Below are 23148 nucleotides of genomic sequence, written 5' to 3'. Positions count from 1 at the left end.
AGGGAATAGGAGGCCACTTGGGCCCATGGGACTCTGGTCTAGTATGTAGGGAATAGGAGGCCATTTGGGCTCTGGTCAAGCATGTAGGGAATAGGAGGCCACTTGGGCCCATGGGACTCTGGTCTAGTATGTAGGGAATAGGAGGCCATTTGGGTCCATGGGGAATAGGAGGCCATTTTGGGCCCATGGGGAGTAGGAGGCCATTTTGGGCCCATGGAGAATCTGTGGCCATTTGGGCTCTGGTCTAGTATATAGGGAATAGGAGGCCATTTTCAGCTATAGGGAATAGGAGGCCATTTGGGCCCTGGTCTAGTATGTAGGGAATAGGAGGCCATTTGAGTCCATGGGGAATAGGAGGCCATTTGGGTCCATGGGGAATAGGAGGCCATTTGGGTCCATAGGGAATAGGAGGCCATTTGGGCCCCGGTCTAGTATGTAGGGAATAGGAGGCCATTTGGGCCCTGGTCTAGTATATTGGGAATAGGAGGCCATTTGAGTCCATGGGGCTCTGGTCTAGTATGTAGGGAATAGGAGGCCATTTGGGCTCTGGTCAAGTAAGTAGGGAATAGGAGGCCACTTGGGCCCATGGGACTCTGGTCTAGTATGTAGGGAATAGGAGGCCATTTGGGCTCTGGTCAAGTATGTAGGGAATAGGAGGCCACTTGGGCCCATGGGACTCTGGTCTAGTATGTAGGGAATAGGAGGCCATTTTGGGCCCATGGGGAGTAGGAGGCCATTTTGGGCCCATGGGGAATCTGTGGCCATTTGGGCCCTGGTCTAGTATATAGGGAATAGGAGGCCATTTTCGGCCATAGGGAATAGGAAGCCATTTGGGCCCTGGTCTAGTATGTAGGGAATAGGAGGCCATTTGGGTCCATGGGGAGTAGGAGGCCATTTTGGGCCCGTGGGGAGTAGGAGGCCATTTTGGGCCCATGGGGAATCTGTGGCCATTTGGGCCCTGGTCTAGTATATAGGGAATAGGAGGCCATTTGGGCCCTGGTCTAGTATGTAGGGAATAGGAGGCCATTTGGGCCCTGGTCTAGTATATTGGGAATAGGAGGCCATTTGGGTCCATGGGTCTCTGGTCTAGTATGTAGGGAATAGGAGGCCATTTGGGCTCTGTCAAGTATGTAGGGAATAGGAGGCCATTTTGGCCCATGGGGAATAGGAGGCCATTTGGGCCCTGGTCTAGTATATAGGGAATAGGAGGCCATTTTGGCCCATGGGGAATAGGAGGCCATTTGGGCTCTGGTCTAGTATATAGGGAATAGGAGGCCATTTGGGCCCATGGGGAATAGGAGGCCATTTGGCTCTATGGGGAATAGTATATAGGGAATAGGATGCCATTTTGGGCCCATGGGGAATAGGAGGCCATTTTGGGCCCATGGGGAATAGGAGGCCATTTTGGGCCCATGGGGAATAGGCCATTTTGGGCCCATGGGGAATAGGAGGCCATTTTGGGCCCATGGGGAATAGGAGGCCATTTTGGGCCCATGGGGAATAGGAGGCCATTTTGGGCCCATGGGGAATAGGAGGCCATTTTGGGCCCATGGGGAATAGGAGGCCATTTTGGGCCCATGGGGAATAGGAGGCCATTTTGGACCCATGGGGAATAGGAGGCCATTTTGGGCCCATGGGGAATAGGAGGCCATTTGGGCTCTGGTCTAGTATGTAGGGAATAGGAGGCCATTTGGGCTCTGGTCTAGTATGTAGGGAATAGGAGGCCATTTGGGCCCATAGGGAATAGGAGGCCATTTGGGCTCTGGTCAAGTATGTAGGAAATAGGAGGCCATTTGGGCTTTGGTCTAGTATGTAGGGAATAGGAGGCCATTTGGGTTCTGGTCTAGTATGTAGGGAATAGGAGGCCATTTGGGCCCATGGGGCTCTGGTCTAGTATATAGGGAATAGGAGGCCATTTGGGTCCATGGGGCTCTGGTCTAGTATGTAGGGAATAGGAGGCCATTTGGGCTCTGGTCTAGTATGCAGGGAATAGGAGGCCATTTAGGTCCATCGGGCTCTGGTCTAGTATGTAGGGAATAGGAGGCCATTTGGGCCCATGGGGCTCTGGTCTAGTATGTAGGGAATTGGAGGCCATTTGGGCTCTGGTCTAGTATGTAGGGAATAGGAGGCCATTTGGGCTCTGGTATGTAGGGAATTAGAGGCCATTTCAGTTCTGGTCTAGTATTTAGGGAATAGAAGGCCGTTTGGGCCCATGGGTTTTGTTCTAGTATGTAGGGAATAGGAGGCCATTTGGGCTCTAGTGTGTAGGGAATAGGAGGCCATTTGGGCTCTAGTGTGTAGGGAATAGGAGGCCATTTGGGCTCTAGTGTGTAGGGAATAGGAGGCCATTTGGGCCCTGGTCTAGTATGTAGGGAATAGGAGGCCATTTGGGCCCTGGTCTAGTATGTAGGGAATAGGAGGCCATTTGGGCCCTGGTCTAGTATGTAGGGAATAGGAGGCCATTTGGGCCCTGGTCTAGTATGTAGGGAATAGGAGGCCATTTGGGCCCTGGTCTAGTATATTGGGAATAGGAGGCCATTTGGGCTCTAGTGTGTAGGGAATAGGAGGCCATTTGGGCTCTAGTGTGTAGGGAATAGGAGGTCATTTGGGCTCTAGTGTGTAGGTAATAGGAGGCCATTTGGGCTCTAGTGTGTAGGGAATAGGAGGCCATTTGGGCTCTAGTGTGTAGGGAATAGGAGGCCATTTGGGCTCTAGTGTGTAGGGAATAGGAGGCCATTTGGGCTCTAGTGTGTAGGGAATAGGAGGCCATTTGGGCTCTAGTGTGTAGGGAATAGGAGGCCATTTGGGCTCTAGTGTGTAGGGAATAGGAGGCCATTTGGACATAAATTCTCCCATCAGCCCTATTAGTTATTCTCTCTTAAAGGGGTACTTCAGGATTTTGTCATTGAGGCCCTTTCTCTACATCCCCAGAGTCAGATGAACTTATGGATCCCATTCTTCTGTGTGAAGTGTGAGGGACGTTGGAGGCAGTTCAGCGAGCCAATGTTAACACCCATGGTCTTCCAGTCATTGCTCTAATCCTAGTTAGTAATTACGTTTCTTAGCAACTTCCTTCAAACTTCATGCGGTGACACAAACATGATATCCATGAGGACATCTGACTCTGGGGAGGTAGATAAAGGGATTCATTGCCAAAATCCCGAAGTACCCCTTTAATCCTTTAAATGGACAGGGACTCTTCTGATAGGTGGACTCTCCTGGCTGATAGGTGGACTCTCCTGGCTGATAGGTGGACTCTCCTGGCTGATAGGTGGACTCTCCTGGCTGATAGGTGGACTCTCCTGGCTGATAGGTGGACTCTCCTGGCTGATAGGTGGACTCTCCTGGCTGATAGGTGGACTCTCCTGGCTGATAGGTGGACTCTCCTGGCTGATAGGTGGACTCTCCTGGCTGATGGTTGGACTCAGTGTTATGATGATGATGTCATCATGTTCTTTCTCTCCTCCTTTCCCCATTCTCTCCCTGCTCCTCTTTCGTCTCTCTCCTCTCCCCCTTCTCTCCTTCCTCCTCTCTCTCTCTCCTCTCCTCTCTCCTCTTCCTCCTCTCCTCTCTTCTCCCCCCCTCTCCTCTCCTCCTCTCTCTCCTCTCCCCCTTCTCTTCTTCCTCCTCTCCTCTCTTCTCCCCCTCTCTCCTCTCTCCTCTCCTCCTTCCTCTCTCTCCTCTCCCCCTTCTCTTCTTCCTCCTCTCCTCTCTCCTCTCCTCTCTCTCTCTCTCCTCTCCCCCTACTCCTCTTCATCCTCTCCTCTCTTCTCCCCCTCTCTCCTCATCTCTCTCTCGTTCTCTCTCCCTACCTCTCTCTCTCTCTGTCCTGGTTCAGATACAGTATTGAGGACATGACTGTAGTAAATGTGTCCTGAGTAATGTTGTCCCTCAGGTTACATCATTGCTCTGGTAGGTGGAATCTATGGAATCTAACCCTGTCTAGTTGTGTTAGATCACTGATAGGAGAGAGGAAAGGAAATAAGGTTGCATGTTTAAGTCTCTCCAACGGCTGGGCTGTTGTTCTGAATCCCCTGCAGCTGGAACCTGACCAGGTCTGCGTTCCAAATTTGGCACTATATTCCCTATATGCTAGTGCACTACTTTTGACCAGAGCCGAGGTAGTGCACTGTATAGGGAAAAGGGTGCGATTTAGGACGTAACCCAAACCTCAGCTACAACGGAACCCACGGAACACAACGGAACACAACGGAACACAACAGAACAGGGGCAGGGTTCCAAGTTCCAACACATGATGACCAGGGGGATTATCCTGTGGCAGCGTCTTATTGGGGACAAGCAGTCAGACTGGGGGTTGAACCAGAGACCTTAATGTTACAGGGCCAGTGTAGAGAAAGACCGGCGCCACTAAGGTCTGGACCTCTTATCAGAGCAGAGGCAGCAGTAGTCTCCAGACAGAGGTTACACTAGGTGTATATCAGCAGTAGTCTCCAGACAGAGGTTACACTAGGTGTATATCAACAGTAGTCTCCAGACAGAGGTTACACTAGGTGTATATCAACAGTAGTCTCCAGACAGAGGTTACACTAGGTGTATATCAACAGTAGTCTCCAGACAGAGGTTACACTAGGTGTATATCAGCAGTAGTCTCCAGACAGAGGTTACACTAGGTGTATATCAGCAGTAGTCTCCAGACAGAGGTTACACTAGGTGTATATCAGCAGTAGTCTCCAGACAGAGGTTACACTAGGTGTATATCAGCAGTAGTCTCCAGACAGAGGTTATACTAGGTTTGACCCAATAAGTGGCTTCTCTCTCTCCTTTCTCTCTCCTTTCTCTCTCTCACTCTTTCTCTCTCGCTCGTCCCCTCCCTCTGTCTCACCCCCCTGTCTCCCGTTCCCTCTCCCTACCTCTCTCTCTCTCTGTCCTGGTTCAGATACAGTATTGAGGACATGGCTGTAGTAAATGTGTTCTGTATAATCACCTCTATTCAGATCATTAGCTCTGTTTAGTACATGGCTACATCCCAAATGGCACTATATTCCCTACATAGTGCACTACTTTAGACCAGAACCCTAGTGGGCCTGGTTAGTAGTAGGGTACTACTTTAGACCAGACCCCTAGTGGGCCTGGTTAGTAGTAGGGTACTACTTTAGACCAGACCCCTAGTGGGCCTGGTTAGTAGTAGGGTACTACATTAGACCAGACCCCTAGTGGGCCTGGTTAGTAGTAGGGGATGCAGCCTCTGTGTCTCTGAGGAGCGTCTATCTGTGTCTCTGAGGAGCGTCTATCTGTGTCTCTGAGGAGCGTCTATCTGTGTCTCTGAGGAGCGTCTATCTGTGTCTCTGAGGAGAGTATATCTGTGTCTCTGAGGAGAGTCTATCTGTGTCTCTGAGGAGAGTCTATCTGTGTCTCTGAGGAGAGTATATCTGTGAGGAGAGTCTCTGTGTCTCTGAGGAGAGTCTCTGTGTCTCTGAGGAGAGTCTATCTGTGTCTCTGAGGAGCGTCTATCTGTGTCTCTGAGGAGCGTCTATCTGTGTCTCTGAGGAGCGTCTATCTGTGAGGAGCGTCTATCTGTGTCTCTGAGGAGCGTCTATCTGTGTCTCTGAGGAGAGTCTATCTGTGTCTCTGAGGAGCGTCTATCTGTGAGGAGAGTCTCTGTGTCTCTGAGGAGAGTATATCTGTGTCTCTGAGGAGCGTCTATCTGTGTCTCTGAGGAGAGTATATCTGTGAGGAGAGTCTCTGTGTCTCTGAGGAGCGTCTATCTGTGTCTCTGAGGAGTGTCTATCTGTGTCTCTGAGGAGCGTCTATCTGTGTCTCTGAGGAGCGTCTATCTGTGTCTCTGAGGAGCGTCTATCTGTGTCTCTGAGGAGCGTCTATCTGTGTCTCTGAGGAGAGTCTATCTGTGTCTCTGAGGAGCGTCTATCTGTGTCTCTGAGGAGCGTCTATCTGTGTCTCTGAGGAGAGTCTATCTGTGTCTCTGAGGAGCGTCTATCTGTGTCTCTGAGGAGCGTCTATCTGTGTCTCTGAGGAGCGTCTATCTGTGTCTCTGAGGAGAGTCTATCTGTGTCTCTGAGGAGCGTCTATCTGTGTCTCTGAGGAGAGTCTCTGTGTCTGAAGTCCATGGTGACTGAGATCCCTACATACCTACATAGTGAGTCAGAGTGTGTGAGTGAGAGTGAATTCAACCCAGCCCGTAGATACCTACATAGTGAGTGAGTCAGAGTGTGTGAGTGAGAGTGAACTGAACCCAGCCCGTAGATACCTACATAGTGAGTGAGTCAGAGTGTGAGAGTGAATTCAACCCAGCCCGTAGATACCTACATAGTGAGTGAGTCAGAGTATGTGAGTGAGAGTGAACTCAACCCAGCCCGTAGATACCTACATAGTGAGTGAGTCAGAGTGTGTGAGTGAGAGTGAACTGAACCCAGCCCGTAGATAGCAGATCGTCTGTCAGACAGAGACCCGTGTTGGATACATAGTGGAGAGGGTATACCTGTACAACTGGCTGCTGTATTGACTTAAGAGGAGCAGTGTTCCTGTAACTAGTAGTTATATTACCACTAGAGGAGTGTGTTATATCAGTAACTAGTAGTTATATTACTACTGTATAGAGGAGTGTGTTGTATCAGTAACTAGTAGTTATATTACTACTGTATAGAGGAGTGTGTTATATCAGTAACTAGTAGTTATATTACCACTGTATAGAGGAGTGTGTTATATCAGTAACTAGTAGTTATATTACTACTGTATAGAGGAGTGTGTTATATCAGTAACTAGTAGTTATATTACCACTAGAGGAGTGTGTTATATCAGTAACTAGTAGTTATATTACTAATAGAGGAGTGTGTTATATCAGTAACTAGTAGTTATATTACTACTAGAGGAGTGTGTTATATCAGTAACTAGTAGTTATATTACCACTAGAGGAGTGTGTTATATCAGTAACTAGTAGTTATATTACTACTAGAGGAGTGTGTTATATCAGTAACTAGTAGTTATATTACCACTAGAGGAGTGTGTTATATCAGTAACTAGTAGTTATATTACTAGTAGAGGAGTGTGTTATATCAGTAACTAGTAGTTATATTACTACTGTATAGAGGAGTGTGTTATATCAGTAACTAGTAGTTATATTACCACTAGAGGAGTGTGTTATATCAGTAACTAGTAGTTATATTACCACTAGAGGAGTGTGTTGTATCAGTAACTAGTAGTTATATTACTACTGTATAGAGGAGTGTGTTATATCAGTAACTAGTAGTTATATTACCACTAGAGGAGTGTGTTGTATCAGTAACTAGTAGTTATATTACCACTAGAGGAGTGTGTTGTATCAGTCCAGTATCTAACCCTGTTCTGTCTCCTGTCTCTAGGACCAGTATGATGGTATTGATAAACACACCCAGTCAGGACTGGATCTGGTCGACCGATATGTGAAGTTTGTCAGAGAACGGACCGAGATAGAACAGAACTACGCCAAGCAACTCAGGTGTCTGTCTGTCTGTCTGTCTGTCTGTCTGTCTGTGTGCTCTGTCTGTCTGTGTGCTCTGTCTGGCTCTGTGTCCTGTCTGTCTGTGTGCTCTGTCTGTGTGTTTCTCTCTGTCTGTCTGTGTGTTTCTCTCTGTCTGTCTGTGTGCTCTGTCTGTCTGTGTGTTTCTCTGTCTGTCTGTGTGTTTCTCTCTGTCTGTCTGTGTGTTTCTCTCTGTCTGTCTTTTTCAGTGTCCTGTCTGTCTGTCTGTCCAGTGTGTCTGTGTATTGTAATTAGTTGTTAGAATGTAACCCTGACATTCTCTCTTCCTCTCAGAAACCTCTCCAAGAAATACCTTAAACGAGGCAGCAAGGAGGAGCAGGAATGTGGGTGAGTTGTGTCTGTCTCTGTCTCTCTGTCTGTATCTCTGTCTGTGTATCTCTCTGTCTCTGTCTGTGTGTCCTCTCTAATCAGTTAGTGATTATCAGATGAGCTGTGCTTGTCCTTTGTCTCTCGTGTTTGTCTTTATTAGACAGACAGATTTCTTTATCCCACCAATCACATGCAACTCTTTACCCCTGTTTCCTGGAAGTGAACCAATAACATAGAACCCTTTACCCCTGTTTCCTGGAAGTGAACCAATCACATTCAAATCAAATCAAATGTTATTTGTCACATACACATGGTTAGCAGATGTTAATGCGAGTGTAGCGAAATGCTTGTGCTTCTAGTTCCGACAATGCAGTAATAACCAACAAGAAATCTAACTAACAATTCCAAAACTACTGTCTTATACACAGTGTAAGGGGATAAAGAATATGTACATAAAGATATATGAATGAGTGATGGTACAGAGCAGCATAGGCAAGATACAGTAGATGTTATCGAGTACAGTATATACATATGAGATGAGTAATGTAGGGTATGTAAACAAAGTGGCATAGTTTAAAGTGGCTAGAGAGTGGCTATGTTGTCATCTAACTAATCTCTCTCTATCCCCTCGGTCTTGTTGCCCCTCCACCTGCAGGTTCACCAATCACCAGTCGTTCCAGGACATTGTGAATGAGCTGAATGACTATGCGGGCCAGAGAGAGCTGATAGCAGAGAACATGATGACTGGAATCTGTGTAGAACTCACCAAATACCTCCAGGACCTCAAACAAGAACGCAAAACAGTGAGAGAGAGAGATGGAGAGATGGAGGGAGGGGAGAGATGGAGGGAGGGGAGAGATGGAGGGAGGGGAGAGATGGAGGGAGGGGAGGAGAGGGAGGGGAGAGATGGAGGGGAGAGATGGAGGGAGGGAGGGAGGGAGGGGAGGAGGGAGGGTGGAAGATAACATCACCGACATTTTGAACTCACTTTGATGTTGTCATCTAACTAATCTCTCTCCCCCAGTACCTGGCCGATGCCAAAAAAGCTCAACAGAACTTGGAGATCAGTTTCAAACAGCTGGAGAATGTGAGTTTCTGTGTGATTGAGAGTGAATATGTTATAACCCCTATAACCCACAGTGCCCCACCCGTCGGCCCGCGGGTGGTTTTGATTGCCCCCCCCCCAAAGTCAGATTTGAAATGATTGTTTTAGTCAATTTGCAGGCTACAAATGATTTGTAAATGTGTTATGGCCCTCATGACAGCCCGCTTTCTCAGGAAGTAATCGTCCCGTGGCTGAACCCAGTTGATGATCCCCTATAACCCTCACTAAACTGTGTGTGTGTGTGTGTGTGTGTGTGTGTGTGTGTGTGTGTGTGTGTGTGTGTGTGTGTGTGTGTGCAGACGAAGAGGCGTTTTGCCAAGGAGTGGGGAGAGGCAGAGAAAGCCACACAACAAGCAGAGAAAATTGAGAACGACACAAACGCTGTGAAAGCAGATGTTGAGAAGGTACACAGACCTCAACGTTCACACCACGTCCCACGCCCACTCACACAGACCTCAACGGTCACACCACGTCCCACGCCCACTCACACAGACCTCAACGGTCGCACCACGTCCCACGCCCACTCACACAGACCTCAACGGTCACACCACGTCCCACGCCCACTCACACAGACCTCAACGTTCACACCACGTCCCACGCCCACTCACACAGACCTCAACGTTCACACCACGTCCCACGCCCACTCACACAGACCTCAACGGTCACACCACGTCCCACGCCCACTCACACAGACCTCAACGTTCACACCACGTCCCACGCCCACTCACACAGACCTCAACGTTCACACCACGTCCCACGCCCACTCACACAGACCTCAACGGTCACACCACGTCCCACGCCCACTCACACAGACCTCAACGTTCACACCACGTCACACGCCCACTCACACAGACCTAAACGTTCACACCACGTCCCACGCCCACTCACACAGACCTCAACGGTCACACCACGTCCCACGCCCACTCACACAGACCTAAACGTTCACACCACGTCCCACGCCCACTCACACAGACCTAAACGTTCACACCACGTCCCACGCCCACTCACACAGACCTAAACGTTCACACCACGTCCCACGCCCACTCACACAGACCTCAACGTTCACACCACGTCCCTGTATACCAGGTAATACAGGTGTGTGTGTGTCCAGGTGAAGCAGCATACGTCCCTATATACCAGTTAATACAGGTTTGTGTGTGTCCAGGTGAAGCAGCATACGTACCTATATACCAGTTAATACAGGTGTGTGTGTGTCCAGGTGAAGCAGCATACGTCCCTATATACCAGTTAATACAGGTGTGTGTGTGTCCAGGTGAAGCAGCATACGTCCCTATATACCAGTTAATACAGGTGTGTCCAGGTGAAGCAGCATACGTACCTATATACCAGTTAATACAGGTGTGTGTGTGTCCAGGTGAAGCAGCATACGTCCCTATATACCAGTTAATACAGGTGTGTGTGTGTGTCCAGGTGAAGCAGCATACGTCCCTATATACCAGTTAATATGTGTGTGTGTGTGTCCAGGTGAAGCAGCATACGTCCCTATATACCAGTTAATACAGGTGTGTGTGTGTCCAGGTGAAGCAGCATACGTCCCTATATACCAGTTAATACAGGTGTGTGTGTGTCCAGGTGAAGCAGCATACGTACCTATATACCAGTTAATACAGGTGTGTGTGTGTCCAGGTGAAGCAGCATACGTCCCTATATACCAGTTAATACAGGTGTGTGTGTGTGTGTCCAGGTGAAGCAGCATACGTCCCTATATACCAGTTAATACAGGTGTGTGTGTGTCCAGGTGAAGCAGCATACGTACCTATATACCAGTTAATACAGGTGTGTGTGTGTCCAGGTGAAGCAGCATACGTACCTATATACCAGTTAATACAGGTGTGTGTGTGTGTCCAGGTGAAGCAGCATACGTGCCTATATACCAGTTAATACAGGTGTGTGTGTGTGTGTCCAGGTGAAGCAGCATACGTCCCTATATACCAGTTAATACAGGTGTGTGTGTGTGTGTCCAGGTGAAGCAGCATACGTCCCTATATACCAGTTAATACAGGTGTGTGTGTGTGTCCAGGTGAAGCAGCATACGTACCTATATACCAGTTAATACAGGTGTGTGTGTGTCCAGGTGAAGCAGCATACGTACCTATATACCAGTTAATACAGGTGTGTGTGTGTGTGTGTGTCCAGGTGAAGCAGCATACGTACCTATATACCAGTTAATACAGGTGTGTGTGTGTGTGTGTGTCCAGGTGAAGCAGCATGCCCATGTGAAGACACACACAGCGGAGGAGTGCAGGAACGACTACGCCGCCCAGCTCCAGAAATACAACAAGGAACAGAACACCTTCTACTACACAGAGATACCGCAGCTGTTTAATGTAACACACTTTACTTACTGATTTACTTACATTGTGTGTGAGATTATTTATATATATATATATATATATATATATACACACACACACACACACACACACACATACACAGTTGAAGTCGGAAGTTTAAACACACTTAGGTTGGAGTCATTAGATCTTGTTTTTCAACCACTCCACAAAATCCTTGTTAACAAACAATAGTTTTGTCAAGTCGGTTAGGACATCTACTTGGTGCGTGACACAAGTCATTTTTCCAACATTTGTTTACAGACAGATTATTTCACTTATAATTCACTGCATCACAATTCCAGTGGGTCAGAAGTTTACATACACTAAGTTGACTGTGCCTTTAAACAGCTTGGAAGATTCCAGAAAATTATGTCATCGCTTTAGAAGCTTCTTGTAGGCTAATTGACATCATTTGAGTCAATTGGAGGTGCACCTGTGGATGTATTTCAAGGCCTACCTTCAAACTCGGTGTCTCTTTTCTTGACATCATGGGAAAATCAAAAGAAATCAGCCAAGACCTCAGAAAAAAAATTGTAGACCTCCACAAGTCGTGTTCATCCTTGGGATCAGTTTCCAAACACCTGAAGGTACCACTTCATCTGTACAAACAATAGTATGCAAGTATAAACACCATGGGACCACGCAGCCGTCATACCACTCAGGAAGGAGACACGTTCTGTCTTCTAGAAATGAACGTACTTTGGTGCGAAAAGTGCAACTCAATCCAAGAACAACAGCAAAGGACCTTGTGAAGATGCTGGAGGAAACAGATACAAAAGTATCTATATCCACAGTAAAACAAGTCCTATATCGACAGAACCTGAAAGACCGCTCAGCAAGGAAGAAGCCACTGCTCCAAAACCGCCATAAAAAAGCCAGACTACGGTTTGCAACTGCACATGGGGACAAAGGTCATACTTTTTGGATAAATGTTCTCTGGTCTGATGAAACAAAAATAGAACTGTTTGGCCATAATGACCATCGTTATGTTTGGAGGAAAAAGGGGGAGGCTTGCAAGCCGAAGAACACCATCCCAACCGTGAAGCACGGGGGTGGCAGCATCATGTTGTGGGGGTGCTTTGCTGCAGGAGGGACTGGTGCACTTCACTAAATTGATGTCGTCCTGAGGGAGGAAAAGGATGTGTATATATTGAAGCAACATCTCAAGACATCAGTCAGGAAGTTGAAGCTTGGTCGCAAATGGGTCTTCCAAATGAAGAAGGCTACCCGAAACGTTTGACCCAAGTTAAACAATTTGAAGGCAATTTCTTCCATACTAATTGAGTGTGTAAACGTCTGACCCACTGGGAATGTGAGGAAAGAAATTAAAGCTGAAATAAATCACTCTCTCTACTATCTGACATTTCACATTCTTAAAATAAAGTGGTGATCCTAACTGAACTAAGACAGGGAATTTTTACTAGGATTAAATGTTAGGAATTGTGAAAAACTAAGTTTTTAAATGTTATTGGCTAAAGTGTATGTAAACTTCCGATTTCAACTGTATATAAATATACACACAGTACCGGTCAAAGGTTTGGACACAAACTCATTCAAGGGTTTTTCTTAATATTGACTATTTTCTACATTGTAGAATAATAGTGAAGACATCAAAGCTCTGAAATAACACATGGAATCATGTAGGATCCAAAAAAGTTATCAAAATTATATTTTATATCTGAGATTCTTCAAAGTAGCCACCCTTTGCCTTGATGACAGCTTTGCACACTCTTGGCATTCTCTCAACCAGCTTCATGTGGAATGCTTTTTCAACAGTATTGATGGAGTTCCCATGTATGCTGAACACTTGTTGGCTGCTTTTCCTTCACTCTGCGGTCCAACTCATCCCAAACCATCTCAATTGGGTCGGGTTGGGTTGAGGTCGAGTGATTTGTGGAGAACAGGTCATCTGATGCAGCACTCCATCACTCTCCTTGGTCAAATAGCCCTTACACAGCCTGGAGGTGTGTTGGATCATTGTCCTGTTGAAAAACAAATGATTGTCCCACTAAGCTCAGTATGATGTGTTAGCCATGCTGGTTATGTGTGCCTTTTTGAATAGTAAATAAATCACTAACAGAGTCACCAGCAAAGCACCCCATCACACCTCCTCCTCCATGCTTCATGGTGGGAACCACACATGTAGAGATCATCCGTTCACCTACTCTGCGTCTCACAAATGCACAGCGTTTGGAAACAACATCTCAAATTTAGACTCATCAGACCAGAGGACAGATTTCCACTGGTCTAATGTCCATTACTCGTGTTTCTTGGCCCAAGCAAGTCTCTTCTTCTTATTGGTGTCCTTCAGTAGTGGTTTCTTTTCAGCAATTTGACCATGAAGGCTTGATTCACACAGTCTCCTCTGAACAGTTGATGTTGAGATGTGTCTGTTACTTGAACTCTGTGAAGTATTTATTTGGGCTGCAATAACTGAGGCTGGTAACTCTAATGAACTTATCCTCTGCAGCAGAGGTAACTCTGGGTCTTCCTTTCCTGTGGCAGTCCTCATGAGAGCCAGTTTCATCATAGCTCTTGATGTTTTTTGTGACTGCACTTGAAGAAACTTTCAAAGTTCTTGACATTTTCCAGATTGACTGACCTTTATGTCTTAAAGTAACGATCGGCCGTCGTTTCTCTGTGCTTATTTGAGCTGTTCTTGCCACTATATGGACTTGATCTTTTACCAAATCTTCTGTATACCCCCCTGACCTTGTCACAGCAGAACTGATTGTCTCAAACGCATCAAGAAGGAAAGAAATTCCACAAATTAACTTCTAACAAGGCACCCCTGTTAATTGAAATGCATTCCATGCAACTACCTCATGAAGCTGGTTGAGAGAATGCCAAGAGTGTGTAAAGCTGTCATCAAGGCACAGGGTGGCTACTTTGAAGAATCTCAAATATAAAATATATTATGATTTGTTTACATCTTTTAAGGTGACCACCTGATTCCATATGTGTTATTTCATATTTTTTGATGTCTTCACTATTATTCTACAATGTAGAAAATAGTAAAAAATAAATAAACCATGGAATGTCCAAACTGTTGTACTGTTGTGTGTGTGTGTGTGTGTGGATGTGTTTAACTATACTTGTGGGGACCAGAAGTCTCTACTAGAATAGTAAACAAACAAACATTAGATCCAACTGGGGACATTTTGTTAGTCCCCCACAAGGTGAAATGCTATTTCTAGGTGGTTAGGGTTGGAATTAGGGTTAGGAGCTAGGCTTTAAGGATAGGTTTAGTTTAGGGGTTAGCGAAAATATGAATTTTGAATGGGACTGAATTTTGTGTCCCCTCAAGTTCAGTTATACAGGACTGTTTTTGTGTGTGTGTGTGTGTGTGTGTGTGTGTGTGTGTGTGTGTGTGTGTATATATAATGTGTGTGTGTGTGTAGAAGCTGCAGGATATGGATGAGCGGCGTATCAGGTGCTTGGCAGAGGGCTACAGTCAGTTTGCTGAGGTAGAGAAGAAGGTTTTACCCATCATCACTAAATGTCTGGACGGGATCAGTATGGCAGGGCGGAACACCAACGGCAAACAGGTGACAACACACACCAACACACACACACACCAACACACACACACACCAAAACACACACACACACCAACACACACACACACACACACACACACACACACACACACCAACACACACACACACACCAACACACACACACACACCAACACACACCAACACACACCAACACACACACCAACACACACCAACACACACACACAAGCACACAAGCATGTACACACACCAACACACACGGGTGCTAACACCCATCGACGCAAGCATGCATATTCACACATACACAAGGATGCAAGCATGCATACACACACACACACACTCTCACTTGCCATGTCCTGTGTGTATTCAGGACTCCTTGCGGTTTATAGAACAACACAAGTCAGGTTTTGAGCGACCGGCTGAGGTGGACTTTGAGGACTACAGCCAAGGTATCAAACCAGCCTCCTCAGACGCCAACCTCAACCACCCTAAAGTACGCACTAAACTCTGGCCCTTCAGTCACAAGAAAACCAAGGTATGTACCCTTCACACTACACCCTACACACTAACCTACGTCAGACTCCAGCCTCAACCACCCTAAAGTACGCACCAAACTGTGGGCCTTCAGTCACAAGAAAACCAAGGTATGTACCCTTCACACTACACCCTACACACTAACATACGTCAGACTCCAGCCTCAACCACCCTAAAATATGCACTAAACTGTGGCCCTTCAACCACAAGAACAAGGTATGTTCTAGCACCCTGAACACTACACTGTACACCGGTCTCTTCTCTGTCTTACTGGGGGACGGTCTCTTCTGTCTTACTGGGGGACGGTCTCTTCTCTGTCTTACTGGGGGACGGTCTTTTCTCTGTCTTACTGGGGGACGGTCTCTTCTCTGTCTTACTGGGGGACGGTCTCTTCTCTGTCTTACTGGGGGACGGTCTCTTCTCTGTCTTACTGGGGGACGGTCTCTTCTCTGCCTTACTGGGGGACGGTCTCTTCTCTGCCTTACTGGGGGACGGTCTCTTCTCTGTCTTACTGGGGGACGGTCTCTTCTCTGCCTTACTGGGGGACGGTCTCTTCTCTGTCTTACTGGGGGATGGTCTCTTCTCTGTCTTACTGGGGACGGTCTCTTCTCTGTCTTACTGGGGGACGGTCTCTTCTCTGCCTTACTGGGGGACGGTCTCTTCTCTGTCTTACTGGGGGATGGTCTCTTCTCTGCCTTACTGGGGGACGGTCTCTTCTCTGTCTTACTGGGGACGGTCTCTTCTCTGCCTTACTGGGGACGGTCTCTTCTCTGTCTTACTGGGGGACGGTCTCTTCTCTGCCTTACCGGGGGACGGTCTCTTCTCTGCCTTACTGGGGGACGGTCTCTTCTCTGCCTTACTGGGGGACGGTCTCTTCTCTGCCTTACTGGGGGACGGTCTCTTCTCTGCCTTACTGGGGGACGGTCTCTTCTCTGTCTTACTGGGGGACGGTCTCTTCTCTGTCTTACTGGGGGACGGTCTCTTCTCTGTCTTACTGGGGGACGGTCTACTGGGTACACATTTCTTTTTGTTATTATTATAATAACGTTTCGGCCCTTCGACCATCTGCTCAGACGACCGGCCCACGGATGAATCTTGCACCCTACACTACCCCACTCCAAAGCGTGCACTAAGCTCTGTCACTTGAGAAAGAGGAGCCAGGTACAATAGACCAGGGGGCGACCAGCCTTTCCCTCCCTTCCTCCACCCATCTCTCTTCTGTTGTCTCCTGTCCTCCACCCATCTCTCTTCTCTGTTGTCTCCTGTCCTCCACCCATCTCTCTACTCTGTTGTCTCCTGTCCTCCACCCATCTCTCTTCTGTTGTCTCCTGTCCTCCACCCATCTCTCTTCTGTTGTCTCCTGTCCTCCACCCATCTCTCTTCTGTTGTCTCCTGTCCTCCACCCATCTCTCTTCTGTTGTCTCCTGTCCTCCACCCATCTCTCTTCTGTTGTCTCCTGTCCTCCACCCATCTCTCTTCTGTTGTCTCCTGTCCTCTACCCATCTCTCTCTTCTGTTGTCTCCTGTCCTCTACCCATCTCTCTCTTCTGTTGTCTCCTGTCCTCCACCCATCTCTCTTCTGTTGTCTCCTGTCCTCTACCCATCTCTCTTCTCTGTTGTCTCCCTTCCTCCACCCATCTATCTTCTGTTGTCTCCTGTCCTCCACCCATCTCTCTTCTGTTGTCTCCTGTCCTCCACCCATCTCTCTTCTCTGTTGTCTCCTGTCCTCCACCCATCTCTCTTCTCTGTTGTCTCCTGTCCTCCACCCATCTCTCTTCTGTTGTCTCCTGTCCTCCACCCATCTCTCTTCTGTTGTCTCCTGTCCTCTACCCATCTCTCTTCTCTGTTGTCTCCTGTCCTCTACCCATCTCTTTTCTCTGTCTCCTGTCCTCCACCCATCTCTCTTCTCTGTTGTCTCCTGTCCTCTACCCATCTCTTTTCTCTGTCTCCTGTCCTCCACCCATCTCTCTTCTCTGTTGTCTCCTGTCCTCCACCCATCTCTCTTCTCTGTTGTCTCCTGTCCTCTACCCATCTCTTTTCTCTGTCTCCTGTCCTCCACCCATCTCTCTTCTGTTGTCTCCTGTCCTCCACCCATCTCTCTTCTGTTGTCTCCTGTCCTCTACCCATCTCTCTTCTCTTTTGTCTGTCTCCTGTCCTCTACCCATCTCTTCTCTTTTGTCTCCCTCCCGTCCTCTACCCATCTCTCTTCTCTGTTGTCTCCTGTCCTCTACCCATCTCTCTTCTCTGTTGTCTCCTGTCCTCCACCCATCTCTCTTCTCTGTTGTCTCCTGTCCTCCAACCATCTCTCTTCTCTGTTGTCTTCTGTCCTCTACCCATCTCTTTTCTCTGTCTCCTGTCCTCCACCCATCTCTCTTCTGTTGTCTCCTGTCCTCCACCCATCTCTCTTCTCTGTTGTCTCCTGTCCTCCACCCATCTCTCTTCTCTGTTGTCTCCTGTCCTCTACCCATCTCTTTTCTCTGTCTCCTGTCCTCCACCCATCTCTCTTCTGTTGTCTCCTGTCCTCCACCCATCTCTCTTCTGTTGTCTCCTGTCCTCTACCCATCTCTTTTCTCTGTCTCCTGTCCTCCACCCATCTCTCTTCTGTTGTCTCCTGTCCTCTACCCATCTCTCTTCTCTTTTGTCTGTCTCCTGTCCTCTACCCATCTCTTCTCTTTTGTCTCCCTCCCGTCCTCTACCCATCTCTCTTCTCTGTTGTCTCCTGTCCTCTACCCATCTCTCTTCTCTGTTGTCTCCTGTCCTCCACCCATCTCTCTTCTCTGTTGTCTCCTGTCCTCCAACCATCTCTCTTCTCTGTTGTCTTCTGTCCTCTACCCATCTCTTTTCTCTGTCTCCTGTCCTCCACCCATCTCTCTTCTGTTGTCTCCTGTCCTCCACCCATCTCTCTTCTCTGTTGTCTCCTGTCCTCCACCCATCTCTCTTCTCTGTTGTCTCCTGTCCTCTACCCATCTCTTTTCTCTGTCTCCTGTCCTCCACCCATCTCTCTTCTGTTGTCTCCTGTCCTCCACCCATCTCTCTTCTGTTGTCTCCTGTCCTCTACCCATCTCTTTTCTCTGTCTCCTGTCCTCCACCCATCTCTCTTCTGTTGTCTCCTGTCCTCTACCCATCTCTCTTCTCTGTTGTCTCCTGTCCTCTACCCATCTCTCTTCTCTTTTGTCTCCTGTCCTCTACCCATCTCTCTTCTCTTTTGTCTCCTGTCCTCTACCCATCTCTCTTCTCTTTTGTCTCCTGTCCTCTACCCATCTCTCTTCTCTTTTGTCTCCTGTCCTCTACCCATCTCTCTTCTCTTTTGTCTCCTGTCCTCTACCCATCTCTCTTCTCTTTTGTCTCCTGTCCTCTACCCATCTCTCTTCTCTTTCGTCTGTCTCCTGTCCTCTACCCATCTCTTTTCTCTTTCGTCTGTCTCCTGTCCTCTACCCATCTCTCTTATCTCTCGTCTCCGTCCTGTCCTCCACCCATCTCTCGTCTCCCTCCCGTCCTCTACCCATCTCTCGTCTCCCTCCCGTCCTCTACCCATCTCTCTTCTCTTCCTCTGTCATTGGGCTACAGCATTCTGTTCCTCTCTGTCATTGGGCTACAGCATTCTGTTCCTCTCTGTGATTGGACAAGCCTGGTCAGGGGCTAGTTCTTAGTGTTGGGTAATCAGCCCCCCTCTATACACAGACACATTCCACACCTCTCTGCTCCCCTCTTACACCTGAGGGGACAATTCTAGCGGTGTCTCTTTCCCTCTCAATTCAAAGAGCTCTCTCGCTCTCTCGCTCTCGCTCTCTCTCTCTGTGTGTGATGATTCTCTGATGTCTCTATATAGTGTTTCTTCAGGGTATTTTCTTCGCTTTTCTCATAGCCTTAATCCTCTTTGTGTTTCTTCATGGTGTCTATCTCTCCTTCTCCAGTGGTTTTCTCCTTTCCCACCTTGTCTTCCTCCCTTTCCTCGTCCTTCCCTCCCCAGGTCTCACACCCCTCTATCTCTGCCCCCTCCCCCTAACCCCTTCCCCCTCTCTAAACTGGGTCGTGCCCCTCTCTCTTTCTGCCTGAGAGAGTTTAACCGTTCTGTCAAACCTCCGCCTTGCTACCTTCAGGGCTCTGCACAGACCGGTGAGTCTCCCTCGGTCTGAGGACAGTTTGGTGTTTCCCCTCCTAATGGATCCGGTTAGGATTATGGTCCTAGATCAGTGGTTAGATTAGTATCTAATGGTTCAGGTTAGGATTGTAGGAGGGTAATCTGGTCCTAGGTTAGTATCTAATGGTTCAGGTTAGGATTGTAGGAGGGTAATCTGGTCCTAGATCAGTGGTTAGATTAGTATCTAATGGTTCAGGTTAGGATTGTAGGAGGGTAATCTGGTCCTAGATCAGTGGTTAGATTAGTATCTAATGGATCAGGTTAGGATTGTAGGAGGGTAATCTGGTCCTAGATCAGTGGTTAGATTAGTATCTAATGGTTCAGGTTAGGATTGTAGAAGGGTAATCTGGTCCTAGGTCAGTATCTAATGGTTCAGGTTAGGATTGTAGGAGGGTAATCTGGTCCTAGATCAGTGGTTAGATTAGTATCTAATGGTTCAGGTTAGGATTGTAGAAGGGTAATCTGGTCCTAGGTTAGTATCTAATGGTTCAGGTTAGGATTGTAGAAGGGTAATCTGGTCCTAGGTCAGTATCTAATGGATCAGGTTAGGATTGTAGGAGGGTAATCTGGTCCTAGATCAGTGGTTAGATTAGTATCTAATGGATCCGGTTAGGATTATGGGAGGAAAACAGGTCCCCGATCAGTGTATTGGGTAACCAGCATACTCAGGTGAGTCACAGGGGTCCAAGGTTCCAACAACAGAGACTGATTGGCTAGATCAGTGCTGCCCAATTCTGTTCCTGGAGGGCCCAAACACTTCTGTTTTTTTGTTTCTACCTGGTAGTTAATTACACTCACCTGGTGTCCCAGGTGTGAATTAGTCCCTAAGTAGAAGGAGGGGATGAAAACCAGAAGTGTTTGGGCCCTCCAGGACCAGGATCGGACAGCCCTGGGCTAGATGGACAGGTAAGCCCAATGCTGATTGGTGGATGAGGACATTTTGTTTGTTTACTATGTCTGAAGATGTCACAATACATGTGTGTTTCTGTTTATCTATGTGTGTGTGTCTCACGATGAGTGTCCATCCTTCTCACGTTCCAGAGGATAAATGCTGACAAGCACATGGTAACACTTCCTATGGTTACGGTTTAGATCAGGGTTTCCATGGTTACGGTTAGATGTAACCCAGGCCTCCACCTCCACAGTACTGACTGGTGTTCTTCTCTCCATGGTAGTTAACATGGTAACCCTTCCTATGGTTACGGTTTAGAACAGGGTTTCTATGGTTACGGTTAGATGTAACCCAGGCCTCAAACCGTGTCTGGTTTTGAGGGTTTAAACAGAACCCGTGTCTGGTTTTTAGGGTTTAAAGCGGTTTCGGTAATAACTGAGTGATATTCATCACTAACTCAGGTTTATGTCCAACACGTTTCTTTACTCTGTGTGTGAGCATAACACCTCACCCTCATCTATCTCGCTTTCTCTCTCGCTTTCTTTCGCTCACCTGCTCTCTCCCTCCTCCTCCTCCTCTCTCAATTCAATTTAAGGGGCTTTATTGGCATGGGAAATGCATGTTAACATTGCCAAAGCAAGTGAACTAGATAATAAACTGTAAAAATGTACAGTAAACATTAAACTCACAACATTTAAAAAATAATAGACATTTCAAATGTCATTGTCTCTCTCTCTCTCCCGCATCCCTCTCTCGTCCCCTCCTCTCTCCCTCCGGACCCCCCCCCCCAGTCTCCAGCTGCTGAGGACTTCTCTCACCTGCCTCCAGAACAGAGGAAGAAGAGACTTCAGTCCAAGATTGATGACATCACCAAGGAACTTCAAAAGGAGCTGGACCAGAGGTAGCCCCGCCTCCCCCGCCACTCTGACATCATCACCATAGTGACGGCGGCTATCTTACAGTCTTACTGTCTCTGTCCATCACTGGGAGAATCTCAAATGACTTTCTCCTCGCGTGTTCTCTCCTCTCTCAGGTCAGAGGGGAGGGACCTCTGGCTTTCTCAACCAATGGGTTTTGAGAAGGAGGCGAGGAGTTTCCAATTGAGATTCTCCCATCGTGTCCTTCTCGAATGACACCCTATTCCCTATATAGTATGCTGCCTTTGACCAGGGCCCTATTCCCTATATAGTACACTGCCTTTGACCAGGGCCCTATTCCCTATATAGTACGCTGCCTTTGACCAGGGCCCTATTCCCTATATAGTACGCTGCCTTTGACCAGGGCCCTATTCCCTATATAGTACGCTACCTTTGACCAGGGCCCTATTCCCTATATAGTACGCTGCCTTTGACCAGGGCTTATAGGACCGTGATCAGTAGTAGTGTACTAGATGGGAATAGTGTGCCTTTTGGGACACGTTGATTTGTTCTAACAGACGCCCTTCTTCTGTAACATATGTCCTGTTCCTGTCTGTCTGTCTCTCTGTCTCTCTGTGTCTGTGTCTCTCTCTGTCTCTCTGTGTCTGTGTCTCTCTGTCTCTCTGTGTCTGTGTCTCTCTGTCTCTCTGTGTCTGTGTCTCTCTGTCTCTCTGTGTCTGTGTCTGTGTCTCTCTGTGTCTGTCTGTTTCTCTGGCTCTTTCTCTGGCTCTTTCTCTGGCTCTTTCTCTGGCTCTTTCTCTGGCTCTGTCTGTTTCTGTCTCTGTCTGTTTCTGTCTGTGTCTGTCTCTGTCTGTGTCTGTCTCTGTCTGTTTCTGTCTCTGTCTGTTTCTGTCTCTCTCTGTCTCTGTCTGTCTCTGTCTGTTTCTGTCTCTGTCTGTCTCTGTCTCTGTCTGTCTCTGTCTGTTTCTGTCTCTGTCTGTGTCTGTCTCTGTCTGTTTCTGTCTCTGTCTGTTTCTGTCTCTGTCTGTCTCTGTCTCTGTCTGTCTCTGTCTGTTTCTGTCTCTGTCTGTTTCTGTCTCTGTCTGTTTCTGTCTCTGTCTGTCTCTGTCTCTGTCTGTCTCTGTCTGTTTCTGTCTCTGTCTGTTTCTGTCTCTGTCTGTTTCTGTCTCTGTCTCTTTCTGTCTCTTTCTGTCTCTGTCTCTTTCTGTCTCTGTCTCTTTCTGTCTCTGTCTCTTTCTGTCTCTTTCTGTCTCTGTCTCTTTCTTTCTCGGTCTCTCTCTCTGTCTCTCTCTCTGTCTTTTTTCCTCCTCCTCCAGTGAGGCATTAGAGAAGATGAGAGGTGTTTATGAACGGAACCCTCAGATGGGAGACCCAGCCAGTCTAGAACCTCAGATCACCCAGACCTCGCAGAACGTTGGACGACTCAGAGGACAACTCACCAAATACGAGGTACTACTGCACACACACACACACACAAACACACACACACACTGGCTTGGTGACACACACACACAGACACTCTGGCTTGGTCACAAACACACACACACATTGGCTTGGTGACACACACACACACACACTCTGGCTTGGTAACACACACACACACACTCTGGCTTGGTAACACACACACACACACACACACACACAGACACTCTGGCTTGGTAACACACACATGGACACACACACTCTGGCTTGGTAACACACACACACACAGAGACACTCTGGCTTGGTCACACACACACACACGCACACACAGACACTCTGGCTTGGTAACACACACATGGACACACACACTCTGGCTTGGTAACACACACACACACACACAGAGACACTCTGGCTTGGTCACACACACACACACGCACACACACTCTGGCTTGGTAACACACACATGGACACACACTCTGGCTTGGTAACACAGGCACTCTG

General features: G+C 47.6%; 1 protein-coding gene across 3 annotated transcripts in view; it reads left to right on the top strand.

The window, feature by feature from the left end:
- LOC135532920 (cdc42-interacting protein 4 homolog) overlaps window positions 1-23148 on the top strand; it is a 39708-nt gene that overhangs the window by 2649 nt on the left and 13911 nt on the right. For 2 of the 3 annotated variants that reach the window (XM_064960353.1, XM_064960366.1), the window contains exons 2-12: window positions 7338-7453; window positions 7769-7822; window positions 8460-8607; window positions 8829-8891; window positions 9209-9313; window positions 11129-11257; window positions 14665-14811; window positions 15152-15316; window positions 20497-20520; window positions 21139-21248; window positions 22542-22674. In XM_064960353.1, the coding sequence (XP_064816425.1) occupies window positions 7338-7453; window positions 7769-7822; window positions 8460-8607; window positions 8829-8891; window positions 9209-9313; window positions 11129-11257; window positions 14665-14811; window positions 15152-15316; window positions 20497-20520; window positions 21139-21248; window positions 22542-22674 (1194 nt within the window). The remainder of the gene's footprint in view (window positions 1-7337; window positions 7454-7768; window positions 7823-8459; window positions 8608-8828; window positions 8892-9208; window positions 9314-11128; window positions 11258-14664; window positions 14812-15151; window positions 15317-20496; window positions 20521-21138; window positions 21249-22541; window positions 22675-23148) is intronic. The other variant, XM_064960361.1, reaches the window with a different exon arrangement.

The sequence above is a fragment of the Oncorhynchus masou genome, chromosome 5 (genome assembly GCF_036934945.1).
Source record: "Oncorhynchus masou masou isolate Uvic2021 chromosome 5, UVic_Omas_1.1, whole genome shotgun sequence".
Taxonomy (NCBI): domain Eukaryota; kingdom Metazoa; phylum Chordata; class Actinopteri; order Salmoniformes; family Salmonidae; genus Oncorhynchus; species Oncorhynchus masou.
The sequence above is the reverse complement of the archived record's forward strand: the minus strand, read 5'-3'. Positions and strand labels throughout refer to the sequence as shown.